The 15,353-nt window shown below is 38.4% G+C and overlaps 1 protein-coding gene across 1 annotated transcript; it reads right to left on the reverse strand.

Annotated features, from left to right (window-relative positions):
• Positions 1-109: 109 nt before the first annotated feature.
• LOC140162733 (uncharacterized) lies at positions 110-14,866 on the reverse strand. The gene is made up of 4 exons (XM_072186019.1): positions 14,758-14,866; positions 6,141-9,002; positions 5,640-5,736; positions 110-4,082 (listed from the first exon to the last, which is right to left on the reverse strand). The coding sequence occupies exons 2-4, from the start codon at positions 7,518-7,520 to the stop codon at positions 3,991-3,993; spliced, it is 1,569 nt and encodes a 522-aa protein (XP_072042120.1). The 5' UTR covers positions 7,521-9,002; positions 14,758-14,866; the 3' UTR covers positions 110-3,990.
• Between the last annotated feature and the right edge of the window lie 487 nt (positions 14,867-15,353).

Here is a 15,353-nt window from a genome sequence, read left to right on the forward strand (position 1 = left end):
TCTGACAGTAAGGGACTAACATTTTATGGCAAAGAAATACTATTTCATACTAATCTATTTTGTATAAAAATGTTATAATATGGCTTTAATTCTAACTATCTTCCATGCATTTTCTAATGTGTTTTTTTTTGGATGAAAAGTGTTGGATGGATCGGGAATGGCTATAACATTTGAATTTGCTTAGAATTTAACAATTTTCCTTAAAGGGTGTTGTTTTCAAAATGGAATGGCACATTTCTCTCAAACAGCTACACCCACGAAATGATACTACAATTCTAAGCTATTATGTTGCTACTAAAAATACTACAAAAAAATTCACTCATATTGTACTTTTTATTTGAGTTTTAATGCCATGATTCCTCTTACTGTACAATGTAGAAAAGTGTAAACCCATTATGGTATACATAAAATAATAGGTTTTACGCCAGTATTCCGAAATTCAAATTGCACTTTCATTATATTTTTGATGCCACCTTTCTTCTTACTGTGCAATGTAAAAAAGTGTAAACCCATTAATGTCATACGTAAAATGAAAAGTTTACGAGTGTTCTGAAACTGATTGACACAAATTTGTTAGTACTTTTCAATTACATTTAGTGATATGCAGTTTCATTTTATTTTACAATGTAAGAAAGTGTAAACCTATTATGGTATATGGTCCTGTGTCATATACTGGGGTACCCAAAAATGTGGTTTTGTTACATTTTGATGTGCAGCATGGATTTCAAAAACTGTCTCTTGAGTATTCCTTCACAAATGTGCCAAGGCCCCCATTAAATTTTGAATGTAGTAAAAAAATAAATAAATGAACCCACAAACCTCTAAACAAAGTAAATACATACATAAGGTAATTTAAAAGACTAATACTTGCTTAGAATTAGAAGTATGGAAATATCAGGGGGTGAAATACCCCCTGCTTTATTGCCTGCACACTCTCATTTTATGACCGATTTTTTTCTTTCTAAAAAAGTGTCAAAATGCTCAGGAGGTAAACCACTTCAAAAAGGACATGTAGATAAAATGTTTGAACATTCCACTTTTTTTACTACAGTATGTGACACAAAAGTACCCCAGTTTATGACACAGGATCATATACAAAATAATCTATACTTTTTAGATAAGGCAAGCATATGACCCACTGCTAAAATCAAAACTACTTCCGGGTAACGACGTTGACGGAGTCAAGATTGTCTTTTGTTTCTCTCCAATTTCTTTCCGATTCTTTCGGTTAAGAAAAAACTTGACCTAGCTCTCACATACTCTGATCTACTTTGATCATTATTGAATATTACTGAGCATGTCCGCACATGTCACATGACCCACGATGGGGCAAAGATCACACAGGGGTCATAGGGGGAAAACGTTATTTCCATCTCAAAATGCTTCAATCTTCTCCCACAAATAACATAACACAGCGACGCCACTTGCAGGCAATGTCTATTACTCAGTGTTTATGCACTGAAAGCCAAACTGGAGTCAGGGTGACTCTAAAAGCAGAGACCAGCCACTCTGAGACTCTGCCTAAAATGACTCCATATTGTGAGTCATCTGAATCTCTTGAAAAGTCAACAATTTGATGATTGTAAACAGGAGACCTTTGACTTTATATGTGAAGTCAGTTTTTTAGACATAGAGTCACGCAGTGGCTGGACTCTGCTTCTAGAGTAACCCAGACTCCATTTATAGCGTCACCCGGCTTTATTACAAGGCTACTTCGACAGTCCGACTCCAGGTAGGAAAGCTTACTATTATTAGCTTTACCTCACCGACAGGTTCAAAATTCACCTGTGGAATCCAGCTCAGACCAAGTTAGCCTACAGCATGACACTGTCTAAACAGCAAACACCAACATATGATACACCGTGCGAATGACCAGCATGCTGAATAGCAGCAAACAATAACTGCATAATGCAAAATGCCCGCTACCAGAACAACGTGTACCGCGTCGATGACTCTGGATGTGGAGTCAATTGACTCCATAGAGTCAATTGACTCTGTAGTGAAAGTCAAGTCCGACTCCTTTTGATAGTCAGTGTTAGATTACTCCACTTTGAGAGTCACTTGACTCCATTCTGGCTATCAGTATGGGGTATTCACAGATTTGGGGTCAAAGGTCATTTAGGGGTCTCTTCGAAATACATTCAAAATACTTCTTGTCATGATGCAGTCATGTCTACAATAGAATTCACCACGACCTTTGCAGGACTTAAACCCCATTAAAAGCTATTAAACCAAGATAACACTCATTGAAAAAAGCTCAACTGATTAAATCAGATCTTCTCTGGTTAAATCTACACGACACATGTTTCTGTTTTACCTGTGCAATGAGCTGGTATTATAGTTTAAAATTTACGATTATAAAGCGAGCGAAATGTAACAATATTGTGTGCGTATTGTTAACCAACGTTCTTGAAAATGAGAAGCATAATGGTTTGCAGACTTAACACGGTTTGGAAATAATTTCTTCATATTTTTTTATGTTATCTGTCGTTTACATATCCTTCCTAAAACACAAAAGTGCGAATATTTCCAAATACCTAAATTAGCTAAAAATTTAAGACATGTTACAAAACTATATTTTCTAGAATTTCAGAGAATACTTTAAATATTGGCCGGTTATTTTCCACACAGTGACGTTAACTAGGCAATGTCCTATTACCTATAACATACACTAAAACACCAAAGTGCGAATATTTCCAAACACCTAAATTAGCTAAAAATTTAGGACATGTTACAAAACTATATTTTCTAGAATTTCAGAGAATACTTTAAATATTGGCCGGTTATTTTTCACACAGTGGCGTTAACTAGGCAATTGCCTATACTTCTAACATACACTACTTGTAGAGATCACGCGTGAATTGTGAGAGCTTTGTGTATTGTGTATAGGAAAACGGACAGTAACTGCAGTATGTGCCATAAACACCTAGGTTTCATTATCATTGAGGTATAGGACTTTTTATTTTTTCGGAGAAGAGCAGGTAGGGCAACTACTTGATTATATTTCTACATGTTCATACTACATACTCTGAAAATCTTAGAAAATTCGCACATTTTTGTTACTAAAATGGGGGTTAATGTATTAAACATTACCAAACTATACGAAACTATACGCAACTTTAGTGTATACATGTTGAGGGGCCAAGTGGACTTACGGTCTTCTTGCGCTCAGGTCTTCATATATAGAATCGACATCTTCTTTGAACGTATCATGACGCATTTGAATTATGTGCAACGTTCTATGTTCACTTCAACAGAAAGTAATTTTAGACCTCGGCCTAGTTTTGTAATCAGTTCTCTATAGATTTACAATCTACTTGTAATTACAACACATAACAGTGAAATCTTATATAATAGAGAGATCGCGATGTTCCATACGCAGCACGTGAAACGTACGTTTAAACGTACGTTAATACGTACGTTTTTACGTAGATATGTATCGCACGTTTTCCAGGACCACCGAGAACCACCAGTTGCAATTTTACGCGATAATGGCGGACTGATTGCTTTGCAAAACATCTGATCGGGATGAACAAATATAATTATGATAACATAAGGCAGGTATAAGCAAAATGTCCATTTATTACGTATTGTCATAAACTTGTCATCAGAATATTAGTTTTTAGTTTTTCGGATCCGCACACCCCATCAACCGCCATCCCCCTCCTGGTGAATTATCCATACATTACACATACATTGTGAAGTTATCTAAATCTCCAGAAAAGGGTCAGCTGTACAAAAAGCTCACATATTTTGGCAATAAAACTCGTAGGGAAACACCGTCATTCTCCACGTTTCCTTGTACCTCGACATGTGGTAAAATCACCATATTTCAACGTGGCACGTGCGTTTTATACGAAGTTGGAGTCCAAAATGTGAAATCGCAATGTCATTTTTATACGGAAAGTATCACACACATTTCAATGGACAATCTCTGCGTATGAACATCGCTTAATTACCCAAATTGCCTGTGGGTATTTTGGCTTATTTTCATTCCCGTGGATATGGTACATTGATAGTCGCGTTGTCTCCAGCTTGAATGATGCTGACATCTCGAGAACCTTCATGAACCTGAACAGTACCTGTCGGAAGATTGAAAAATATAACCTTGATTTTGAAGTACAAAAAGGACAAAATCTAACCAATTCCCCACTTGCAATGAAAATGACTACTTTTTTGAGAAAATAAGACGTTTAAAATTGATATTCCGCAAAAACCAATTGTATATACGCGGTGAGTTCCTTCGAACGTGACAGATTTGATCTAGAAACTAGAAACTATAGTGATGTCATGGTATGACTATTGCCAGCTTTGAAAGAATGGACTGTCAACACTCTCAATACTGTTTTTGTTATCAGAAAAAAAAACCTCTCGATCAAGTGTTACAAATTTAATGGTTTTTACACATACGGATAAAATCAAGCCGCTTCTTTATTATAATATTAATTGTGATATTTCAATTCATATGTATATCAAAATGATGAGAAATACTTGGACTAAAAAAAAAAAAATTTAGATCAATTTCACAGTACGAGCTTCGACTTTTAGCACGACATATTGTCCCTTCCCAATTTCTCGTATACAAGGTCGCGCATTATATACACCAATGAACATCACAAGAGCTCTCCGAGAGCTGTGTATGTACTTCTCGTGAACATATAGTGTCCTACACAGCCAGTTTGGTTACGCGTATGGCTGCGGAGGAAACTACTCATCATATACTGTACGTAATTAGTCTGCTGCATTGGAAATCAATTTCACTTCGAACGGGGGGAGGGCCGTACGAGCCAGCATTTTACCAACACAAATTTCTCTTTTTTCAGGAGAAATACGAGTGTCAACTTGTAATGTAATTCTCTTCGAATGGAGTTGAACTTGTCTTTGCAATAGACATGCCCTTTACATAGTGGAGTTTTGTCCACGGCAAATTCACCGTGACCTTTTCAGCCATAAACCGCTTAGTGAAGATTAAACCGAAATATGCAGTACTAAACCATTATAGTAATCGAATGTCCAATGCAAATTTCTTACCACGTGATAATATTAATTCAATGAGCGATCGAATTGTCCAATCGATAATAAAGCTATTAACATGTACGGGCGGAGCTCCACTGACTGAGTTTTGGGGTATTTTTCACTGGTTTGCTATCATTTACTTATCAAGGCTGTCCCCCGTTTTAAAGATTGACATGTAGAGAATAAACCATACTTGATTGACAGAAAGTACTAAATTTGTACTTATTACGGTTTCGTGGCACCCCTCTTGCAAATGCGACCAAGTCAGGGCGGCCCGGTGAAGCAAAATGTGCATTGGATTAACACGGGAGTTTGGATAAGATGTAGATTTCCTTTCTCATACAAATGTATGGTTCCCCGTTATTAAAGCTTGTACCGGGTTAAAAAATTCAGATATTTGGAAAAGAATAAGTAATTGAAACATAGAGCAAGTACTAAAATCATAGCTTTTATACTTTTTGATATATGACGCTAACTAGTCATCTCCTACATCTACAACACAGCGCTACCAGTACGGGTCAATTGCCTATTGTGAGTGCCCCTGTGTTGTGTGCATACACGTAGTTAACAATAACTGCATGATGAATGCGAGACAAATTTCTAAACTAAATCTGATAACTCACCTGGTCTGTTACGGGTGGAACTGACGGGTGGAACAGAGGATTCTGTAGACGAGGTTAACGAGGTTCGTCTGTTTTTGCTTCCGCATAGTACATTTACCTGCAACGTTTTGATATACATTGTGTAAAGAATATTGACGCAATGTTTTACATCGTGTATAACTGTTGTCACACCGTTGCAAGATACAGAGTTGGTGGGTTTAAAAGCCATTATTTTGTTACGGTTTTTAGTGTCCAGTAAGCAAATGATCAGATTCAAAATTCGTAGGGTGGCATTTATTCAACTTACACATTCGTCACAATCTCATTTACATATCAACATGGATATCTTCTACGACATTTTTCACAGCATATAACTCATTTTCTATAGGATATGCTTTTCGTCTTGCATGATCAATCTGGACACGGCACTGACGACAATTTAACTTCAGGATTAAGGCACTGCTTATCGTTTAAAAAAGAATTGACGCTACATGCTGATTACTACAAATAACAAATACTTACCCTCGGAACTAGTCGCACTTCATGGTACCGCCCATCCTCTAAGAACTTTATAACAGGGCTGTTTGCGGTTGGGAAATCTTCTTCGTCACTACATAGCTTCAACACCTTGACTTTTCCATGTGCATCACTGCAAATCGTACACGCTGGTCCAACGTTGAATGGTAGATTGGGAAAGTCTTTGGCTCTGATATCTTGTAGTTCTGCTATGACCCATTGTAGGACTTGGGTAACACATCTGAAGCGCTTTTCATCGGAGCTCTGCACCACTAATTTAATCAGTTGCTGGTCTCTTGTATTCGTCAGTAACCGAAGCATGAAAAACACTGGAATGTCTTTGAAACGGAATGTACCACATCGACGGTACAGTTTATTTCTAAGAGCTTCGTCTGGATGGTGGTACCAACACCGAGCAAGAAGTCGGTGGAAGATGACATCGCTTGGTACGTATCCAAAATCAAAGAAGAACACTTCGTCATCAGGTGCGCCATCCCAACATTCATCAGGGTTTTTATCTGGTAAGTGAGATGGAACGATGCAGCTAGAAAAGTGAGACTCATTTGCCGGTCTTATAGGTAGCAACATATTGTAAGCTTCAAGAAATCGTGTGACCACAGTCACCATTTCATCAGTGTTATCTATAATTTCCGTTAGTAACTCTACACTTGCTACCCCATCCGTCACCAAAGTCTGCCATTTTTCAGCGCCTACACGAGTGCGTTCTGACAATGGCGGGAACTTCAACAAATCCGTCATGATGTCTAGAAGATACTGAGGATCCAATATGATATAGTCTTTCATCACCACATCATCATATCTATAGATTAACTCTCCAGACATGTGACAGAATCTCAGGAAATTGTCAACGTCCTCATCGGTAAAATCACTCTTCGCAGCCTCAATGACTAACTCATCCTTTTTAATATACCAAGCTTCCATCTGTCTGTTCTTCCAATTCGTAATAATTTCTAATAACCTAAGATACCAGACCGGTTGCTTCTGTTTCAAACATGGTCTTTCTTTTGCTTCTCTTTTGATCGTTTGTCTTAGAAGTACGCCATCAACATCTATGGGACGAGAATTCTCGACTGGGAACAGAGGGACTTCATATTTTGGGTTGATTGCTAGAATACCGCAGAATTCATTGTACAATGAGTCTCGAAAGCATGTCGTGACTCTATCAAGGAATCCCTCATGATCTTTTACGCTATCAAGATGTGTTCCGACAATAAACACAATCGCGTCAAATACTGTAGAGTGAGCTTTCACTGTGTACAACCACTGTTTCAGCTTTTCTACTTGTAGATTAAGATCTTCCAATGCCTGCTCTAGATTAAAGACAAGGATGAACACTGCTCTTTTAGGAAGGAAGAAATGTTGCATAAATTGATAAACAGAATCACCAGCAAAATCCCAAATGATGAGCTTCACAATTGTTGCGTCTTTGCCACGCGATGATACTACTAACTGGTCACGTAATACAGCTATAGGTATTCCCTCGTGCTTAACTCGATAGAATCGATACCCGATATAGAAATCACGAAGAACAAATGATGAAATATAGACTCCCTGCTCCCATCGAAAAGGGTAGATGATCCTCCATCCGATTAGTTGCCCAACAACTATAGCCACTAGAAATCCTATGATTTTTCTGGTGAGGGTATTGTCTTTGAGCCATTCTTTACTGGTTTGAATTGTTCGGCCATACAGAACTCCTGCAACACCTATAATTGCAGCTACAAAACCGATAATAAAGCCTACAAAATACCTTCCATATGGCACAAAAATTGGAAAACAAGCAACACAAAAGAAACTGCTATCGTTATGCACAAACCCATTTTCATTCCTAATCTCCACACCACCGATTTGATATCCATTATCGCTTGTCGTGCAAGTAACAATGCAAAAAAGCAACCAATGCTATGGATACAAACCATAAAAGCTGTTAACTGCCAATTTGTATCAGCTGGCCAATCTAGTGATCCAATTCTGATTGGGCGTGACATGAAACAAAATGCAACAGTCATGCCAGTTCTACCACCTACACCACAAATGAAGCTTATAACACCGACCAGACACAACGAAATCAGAACCGTTACGATTCCTAAAAGGAGATCCCAATTGAAACTCACTTCAAACTCGCAAACAAGTACGTTACTGCTTATATCAATTAGAATACCTTGCAAAGCAGTAGCCGTGCCAAACCTATAGGCGTTATTGAAATCAATGAATAAACTCATCCCTGCTATAGTTATCCATGCAAAGGGTGCGAATCCACTACCTACACAATTTAATGCTAGCATAGCGACAAAGGGTAGAAACCATTTTAACGGCATTGAAAACAGATACGCAGCGTTCAATACCTTTCGTATTTTGCCTTTGCATTTCTCTTGAGGTATTTTACTAGGTTTTTGGCATCCATCTCTTCGTTTCTTAGGCCTAGCATTATCCCTCTCTTGTTCATTTTTTAGTATCCCTTGAAAACAGTCTTCATCTTTGCAGACCAACCACGCAGCGGATAGCTTGGGATCGTCAGCTTTATTGCCAGATGACCTTTGCCATTCTGGACTTAGATCTGAAGTCTCGCAGATAGTGATATCAATGCCTTCTGTAGACTTTGGCTCACAAGTAGGATCACAGAAGCCACCAGTAAGCATCTCTAATGTGCTTGTCTTACCAACGCCTTTGTCCCCGATGATCAAGGTGCGTTGCCGGTTGCATGTACCTTCTCCATGTGTTAATGCGTTATGATATGCCTGCTGTAGAGACTGATCACAGACCATCACACTTATACTAGTGTTTCTCCCAAAGCTGGTGAACCCTTTCAAGTAGGTATTGAAATTTGGCTCCATTTTGCTGTCAATTCTGATGAAAAAAAGAAGAAGAAATAAGACATTTTCGTTAGAAATAGGCCTATTATGTTTTATGTTTTATCATAAAATCGAGGTTAATAGAGGTCATTGGTCATCTAGAGGTTAAATTGTAAAGTTCGCACGATTGGGCTTAAACTTGGTGGGTGCAATCCGTGAGATGAGAGGAATATAATGCACAAAATAATATCGAAGTCAAGCCCAAGGTTTTCTTTAAGCATTTTGCTGGAGGGGTATTTTCAAAAAAAATTGGACCCGTTCAATTGTGAAATTTTCCTCTGAAGGAGTCAAAAACATTGCCCAAGGGTTTTTTTATAATATTATTTTTTAACAATGTGTGTGTTTTTGGAGCAGTGTGGCGGATCTAGCGCAGTCAGAAGGGGGAGGGCAATTTTAGAAGAAAATAAGAAAATGTAAAAAATGAGAAGTAAGAAACTGTGAGAAGTAAGAAACTATTGCAAAATGAGGACCTAATTGAAGCGATTTGGTGGACCATTTTGGCACTATTAATGTGTAAAATTTAGTTTCAAAAAGCCGAAAATTTGTGAAATCTTTTCGTGAAGCTTTTCGTGGACAGCAAATTTTCCCTATTATGGTAGGCCTATAAACTGTGTTAAACATAAATTGGCAAATGTCGAAAGCAGAAGTGAAACTGGCCATTTATTTATCCACTACGCAGGGGAAGTTCCCCCTCAGAACTTGGAAAATTTTGCAAAATGAAGACCTAATTTAAGCGATTATGTGGACCATTTTGGCACTATTACTGTGTAAAAATTACGTGCCAACAGTTGAAAAAGCCGAAAATTTGTGAAATGACGGTCCATAAAGCCTTTCGTGGGCACATTTTCCCTGTTATTGTAGGCCTATAAATTGTGTTAAACATAGGGCCTAAATTGGCAAATGGCGAAAGCAGAAGCGAAAATGGCCACTTGTTTATCCACTACGCAGGGGTGTCTGAGGGGATGTTCCTCCCTGAGAGGGACAAGTTTGCAAAATGAAGGTCCAATTGAAGTCATTTGGTGCATCATTTTTATACTATTTAAATCATTGCTTTTAACAGAAAAAAGGACCCGAACTCAATTTGCAAAATTTCAAATGTTATACAGGTCCACTGATACTACACAAGTCTTGAAACTAGCAATTACTAAAACATGTATGGATCGATGCTGACAAAATGTGACGGGCCCTGCATATCGGGGGTAGGTCCTTAAGGGGGTACTACACCCCTCGATAAATTTGTGTCTATTTTTGCATTTTTCTCTAAAACTAATAACACACTGGTAACAAAAGTTATGTGTATTATAGGGGCAAGGAATCCAATTACTACACTAGAATTTCAGTGACCCAAGACAAGCGGTTCGTTATTTATGATAAAAAATAAGGTACCGCTAGGATGTACCTCATTTCCTATCATATATACTGAACCGCTTGTCTTGAGTCACTGAAATTTCAGTGTAGTAATTGGATTTCTTGCCCCAATAATATACATAACTTTTGTTACCAGTGTGTTATTATTTTTGAGAAAAATGCTAAAATAGTCACAAATTTACCACAGGGGTGTAGTACCCCCTTAATGCCAAAAGCCGGAAATAAATGCACAATACCAGGTGTTTCTCTATTCAAATCTTGCAATATTTGAACGCGTACGTTTTCAAGATTTTGTACGCGTTGAACTTTGGGACTTTGGATTTGTAGGGGTCCGCAAAGTGCCTGAACGCGTAAATACGCGTGTTTTGTGCGTTAAAGTAAACCCTGGACTCAAGCCGAGGTCAAAGGTCATCTAGGAACTACATTTTGTACTTTGCCCGATTGGGCTGAACTTGGTGGGCAGAATCCTTGATATCCAATATCACGTGAGCATGAGGTCACTCGAGGACAAAGGTCCTATGGAGTCATACGTTAAAGTACGCCTAATTGGGCTTGCACAGGGTAAAATAATTCTCAATATGACGGGAACTAAAAGTCAAAAGGTTCATCAGGGGTTAAACGCCTGCTGCTGGTGTTCTGCAGGTGCCCTCACAGCTACAGGTGCACTAGTTGTACAAAAGACACACACGCGTCACGCGTGCTAAAGTAATGTTGCTTTCTTCGGAACAGCAAATATAATGTACCAATGATCACAAATTAATATGTAATTTTTTTCTCAATACGACCTATGGTTCAGAAGTTATTTGCCGCAACAGGTCAAGGGTCAATTTCCAGTTTGCATGGTCAAAAGTTAAAGTTCCTCCGATTTTCAGATTTAGTTATGGCAAATTGTCCGTCTATCAAAAGGAATTCAGAAACATAATAGTTTGCACTATTTTACAATGCATAATTACTAAGATAGACGATTACAAAGGTCAAACACCATAGGTTGCTATTTGATCCTATTGAGATTATTGACCTGTGCAATATTTGTCTCCGCAACTCATAAACCAGACATCGGAGCTAATGTAAACTGTTTTGTTTCTGAATTCCTTTTGATAGACAAACAATTTGCTACAACGTTCACCAAAATCGGAGCAACTTTAATTTTTGACCTCTATGCACACTGGAAATTGACCCTTGACCTGTTGCGGCACATAACTTCTGATTAATAAGCTTGTATTGAGAAACAAATACATATTTGTGATCCTTGGGCCTAGACGACGAATAATTTGATATACCTTGAAGTGATATTTGAACACCTTCAATTTGTGACCCCTGTATAACCTATGGGTCGTTTTAATTAATGCACTTGGTAGAAATCTACATAAAATAAAGCACTGTAATCTAAATAGGCCTACTTCTCACTTTAATTTGCTTACCCTTTTCCCTAAATAAATTACAAAAAAATAAATGCAAGTCTCTTGTTGATTCGATAGCCTATACTTCCGTCGTAATTTAATATATTGGTTATAATGCAACGATCTATGAACATTGTGATTTCGCTCCCATGCTTGTTTTGTGATATTTAGCCTACGTTATTACTTACCGTTGTGCATGAATCAAGTCCGATAGCGTGCTAAAATAAACTAGAGCTACTGTGGCTCAAGAGCCATGAATACTTTAGTATCAGGTGGCGACATCTGACCTCATTTGACCTTTAACGTCATCTTGATGTTTTCATGTTTCCCTCACATCAAGGATGATTTTTACCAAGTTCAAGCACAATCAGGCCCATTTCAACATTTGACCTCGTTTGACTTTTGACCTTGGGTGACTTCAGATTGATGTTTTACGGTTTTATACTCCCCAAGTCTCAGGGACCATTTTCTGCAAGTTACAGCTCGATCGGAGCAACTTCCAATTTGACCTGATCTTTGACCTCGGATGATCGTTGCCATTACATCATTTCCCTCGAGTTACAGCCCAATCAGAACAACGTTAAATTTGACCTGATCTTTGACCTCGGATGTCCTTTATGGTTTCATACTCCCCAAGTGCAGGGATCATTTTCTGCAAGTTACAGCCCGATTGGAGTAACTTTAAATTTGACCTGACCTTTGACCTCAGTTGACCTTTGCCACTTAATAATCCTCAAGTGCTAGGGATTGTTATCCTCGAGTTACAGCCTAATTTTACATTTGAGCAACTTTACATTTGACCTGACCTTTGATGACCTGTGCAGTTTAAATATTCCCCAATTTGTCAGGGATCATTTTCCCCAAGTTACAGACCAATCGGAGCAACTTTAAATTTGACCTGACCTTTGACCTCAGATGACCTTTGCGGTTTCATACACCCCGAGTGCCAGGGATTGTTTTCCGAAAGTTACAGTCCCATCGGAGCAACTTTAAATTTGACCTGACCTTTGGCCTGGGCAAAATTTAACATTTGAGTGAACACCTCCCCTCCCACCACTACCCATACTGCCGTCCCACCCATGAACAAGCGAAATTACACTCCTAACAGTTCTCGACGCCTCTTACCTGGTCCACTTATACAGCTGATAGTTCCCCCCCAATAAAAAAATCCACTTACATGGTTAAGATTCTGCTTGAATAATACTTGGGTATTTCGCAACTTACTTTTCTTGGAAAAAATTCAAGTTGTTGCTTGTCTACTATAAATGTAGGTCACCGTGCCTAATGATAGCTGTTCTATCAAATTTTACACAAAGATGTTCAAAGCCAAATCAGGCTAATTTTAACATGTGACCTCATTTGACCTTTGACCGTGGGTTGACCCTTACGCTGTGGTACAATATATATCAAGCTTGGGTCAGTGGTTCTTCTGACCAAGTTTAGCGATCATAGCATGAAATTTAAAGGAGTAGCAGCATTTTTAAGATTTTCACTAAATTACCCCTAATTTCCGCTATATGACCTTTGACCCCTATCTGTGTACAGCTTATATTAAGCTTGGGTCAGCGGTTCTTATGGCTACGTTTGGTCGAAATTGGATCAAGCGCCTTGCACCAGTAGCATTTTAAAGACTTTCACATAATGACCTCTAATAACCCCCACATGACCTTTCACCCCTACACCTTAGAAGGAGCTTGGGTCAGTGCTTCTTGTGGCCAAATTTGGTCGAGATTGATGCAAGCGTCTAGCACTAGTAGCATATTTAAAGATGGTTTGACGAAAGAATCAGAAGAAGAAGCAGAAGATTCTAGTGCTCCACAATATATCAGTGTGGCATTCATGCCACCTGATATAAATAAAATAAAATGGCCAATAATTTGCGGTGACAAAACATAGTGCACTTATGTCCACGGCAAATTCACCGTGACCTTTCCAGCCATAAACCCGCTTAGTGAAGATTAAACCGAGATATGCAGTACTAAACCATTATAGTAATCGATTGTCCAACGCAAATTTATATTACCACGTGTGAGCGATCGAATTGTCCGCTACGGTCGACTAATCCAATCGATAATGACGCTATTGACATGAACGGACGGAGCTCCACTGACTTAGTTTTGGGGTATTTTTCACTGGTTTGTTGTCATTTACTCATCAAGGCGGTCCCCCGTTATTATAAGGACTATGCTAATTATTTAAAGATTGACATGTAGAGAATAAACCATACTTGAATTGATTGACAGAAAGTACTAAATTACCTAGTACGGTTTCGTGACGCCCCTCTTGCAAATGCGACCAAGCCAGGGCGGCCCGGTGAAGCAAAATGTGCAATATAATAACACGGGAGTTTGGATATAGATGGTATATTTCTTTCTCATATAAATGTATGGTCCCCCGTTATTAAAGCTTGTATCGGGTTGAAAATTCAGATATTTTGAAAAGAATAAGCAATTGAAACATAGAGAAAGTACTAAAATCATAACTTTTATACTTTTTCATATATGACGCTGACTAGTTCATCTCCTATATCTACAACACAGCGCTACCAGTAGGGTTCAATTGCCTATTGTGAGTGCCCCTGTGTTGTGTGCATACATGTAGTTAACAATAACTGCATGATGAAAGAGTAAATGAGATTCGTACTGTGTAGTGTAGACGTGGTGCAGCCCGTATTCCAAGTTACTTCAACTTAATTGCTCCATTAATATTAAACTATTTAGTCGTATAGACCACTTTACATTATTGTTTATCAACAAAGGCGAGGGATTGGTCTGTCGATATGCTCGAACGAACCGCTTCACTGTTCAATGGCTTTCTTGTACTATATGAAATGTGATGGGAGATTTAAAATACACATGCCCTGAGCAGACTATTATGCGCACGCACACTGCAGGGCAAAGAACAATGGAAAGTACCATAATGCGTGCGCATACTGCCGGGCAATGACGTCACATGTCAAGTGGTCTATATAGTTACACTTACCTTTGCTATCCTGTAAATATCCGTATCGGGAAACAATCAACATTGATCAAGGCAAATTATTTGTGCATGTCCGATAGGGCGTAATATGCCCATTCTGCGACAGTTTATGTATTATGTGGTAGAGAATATAATACTGATAGCGATCTGGTGGATGGTATCAGTTGACATCGAAACTTATATCATGTTTATTTTGAGCAGGACTTGTACTTTCCCTATCCCCAAAATCAGTCCCGTGATCATGCGTGAACATGGTGAAGCATGGTTATATCACATTTCCTGGATCTGTGGTTGAATACATAAAGTTACACCGACTTTATGTTTTTATTTTAATACCAAATTGTATCCTCTAGAGAAGAAAGTGGCAGAGTTTTAAAATTTTAAATGGTTGAATATTCGTGGATTTGGTCTGTTCATTTTGACAATAGCAGAACAGATACAAAGGGGAGTACAGAAAAGTGCAATAGGGCATAGAATCGATATTTACGTGAGAACCATGTTAAAACTTTCACAAGTTGGGGCACTCAAAAGACTGGCGGTGTGATATTTTCCATGAAAAAATGAATAACGAAGATGAATACGAATACCTTTCATATTAG

This window comes from Amphiura filiformis, chromosome 10 (genome assembly GCF_039555335.1).
Source record: "Amphiura filiformis chromosome 10, Afil_fr2py, whole genome shotgun sequence".
Classification (NCBI taxonomy): domain Eukaryota; kingdom Metazoa; phylum Echinodermata; class Ophiuroidea; order Amphilepidida; family Amphiuridae; genus Amphiura; species Amphiura filiformis.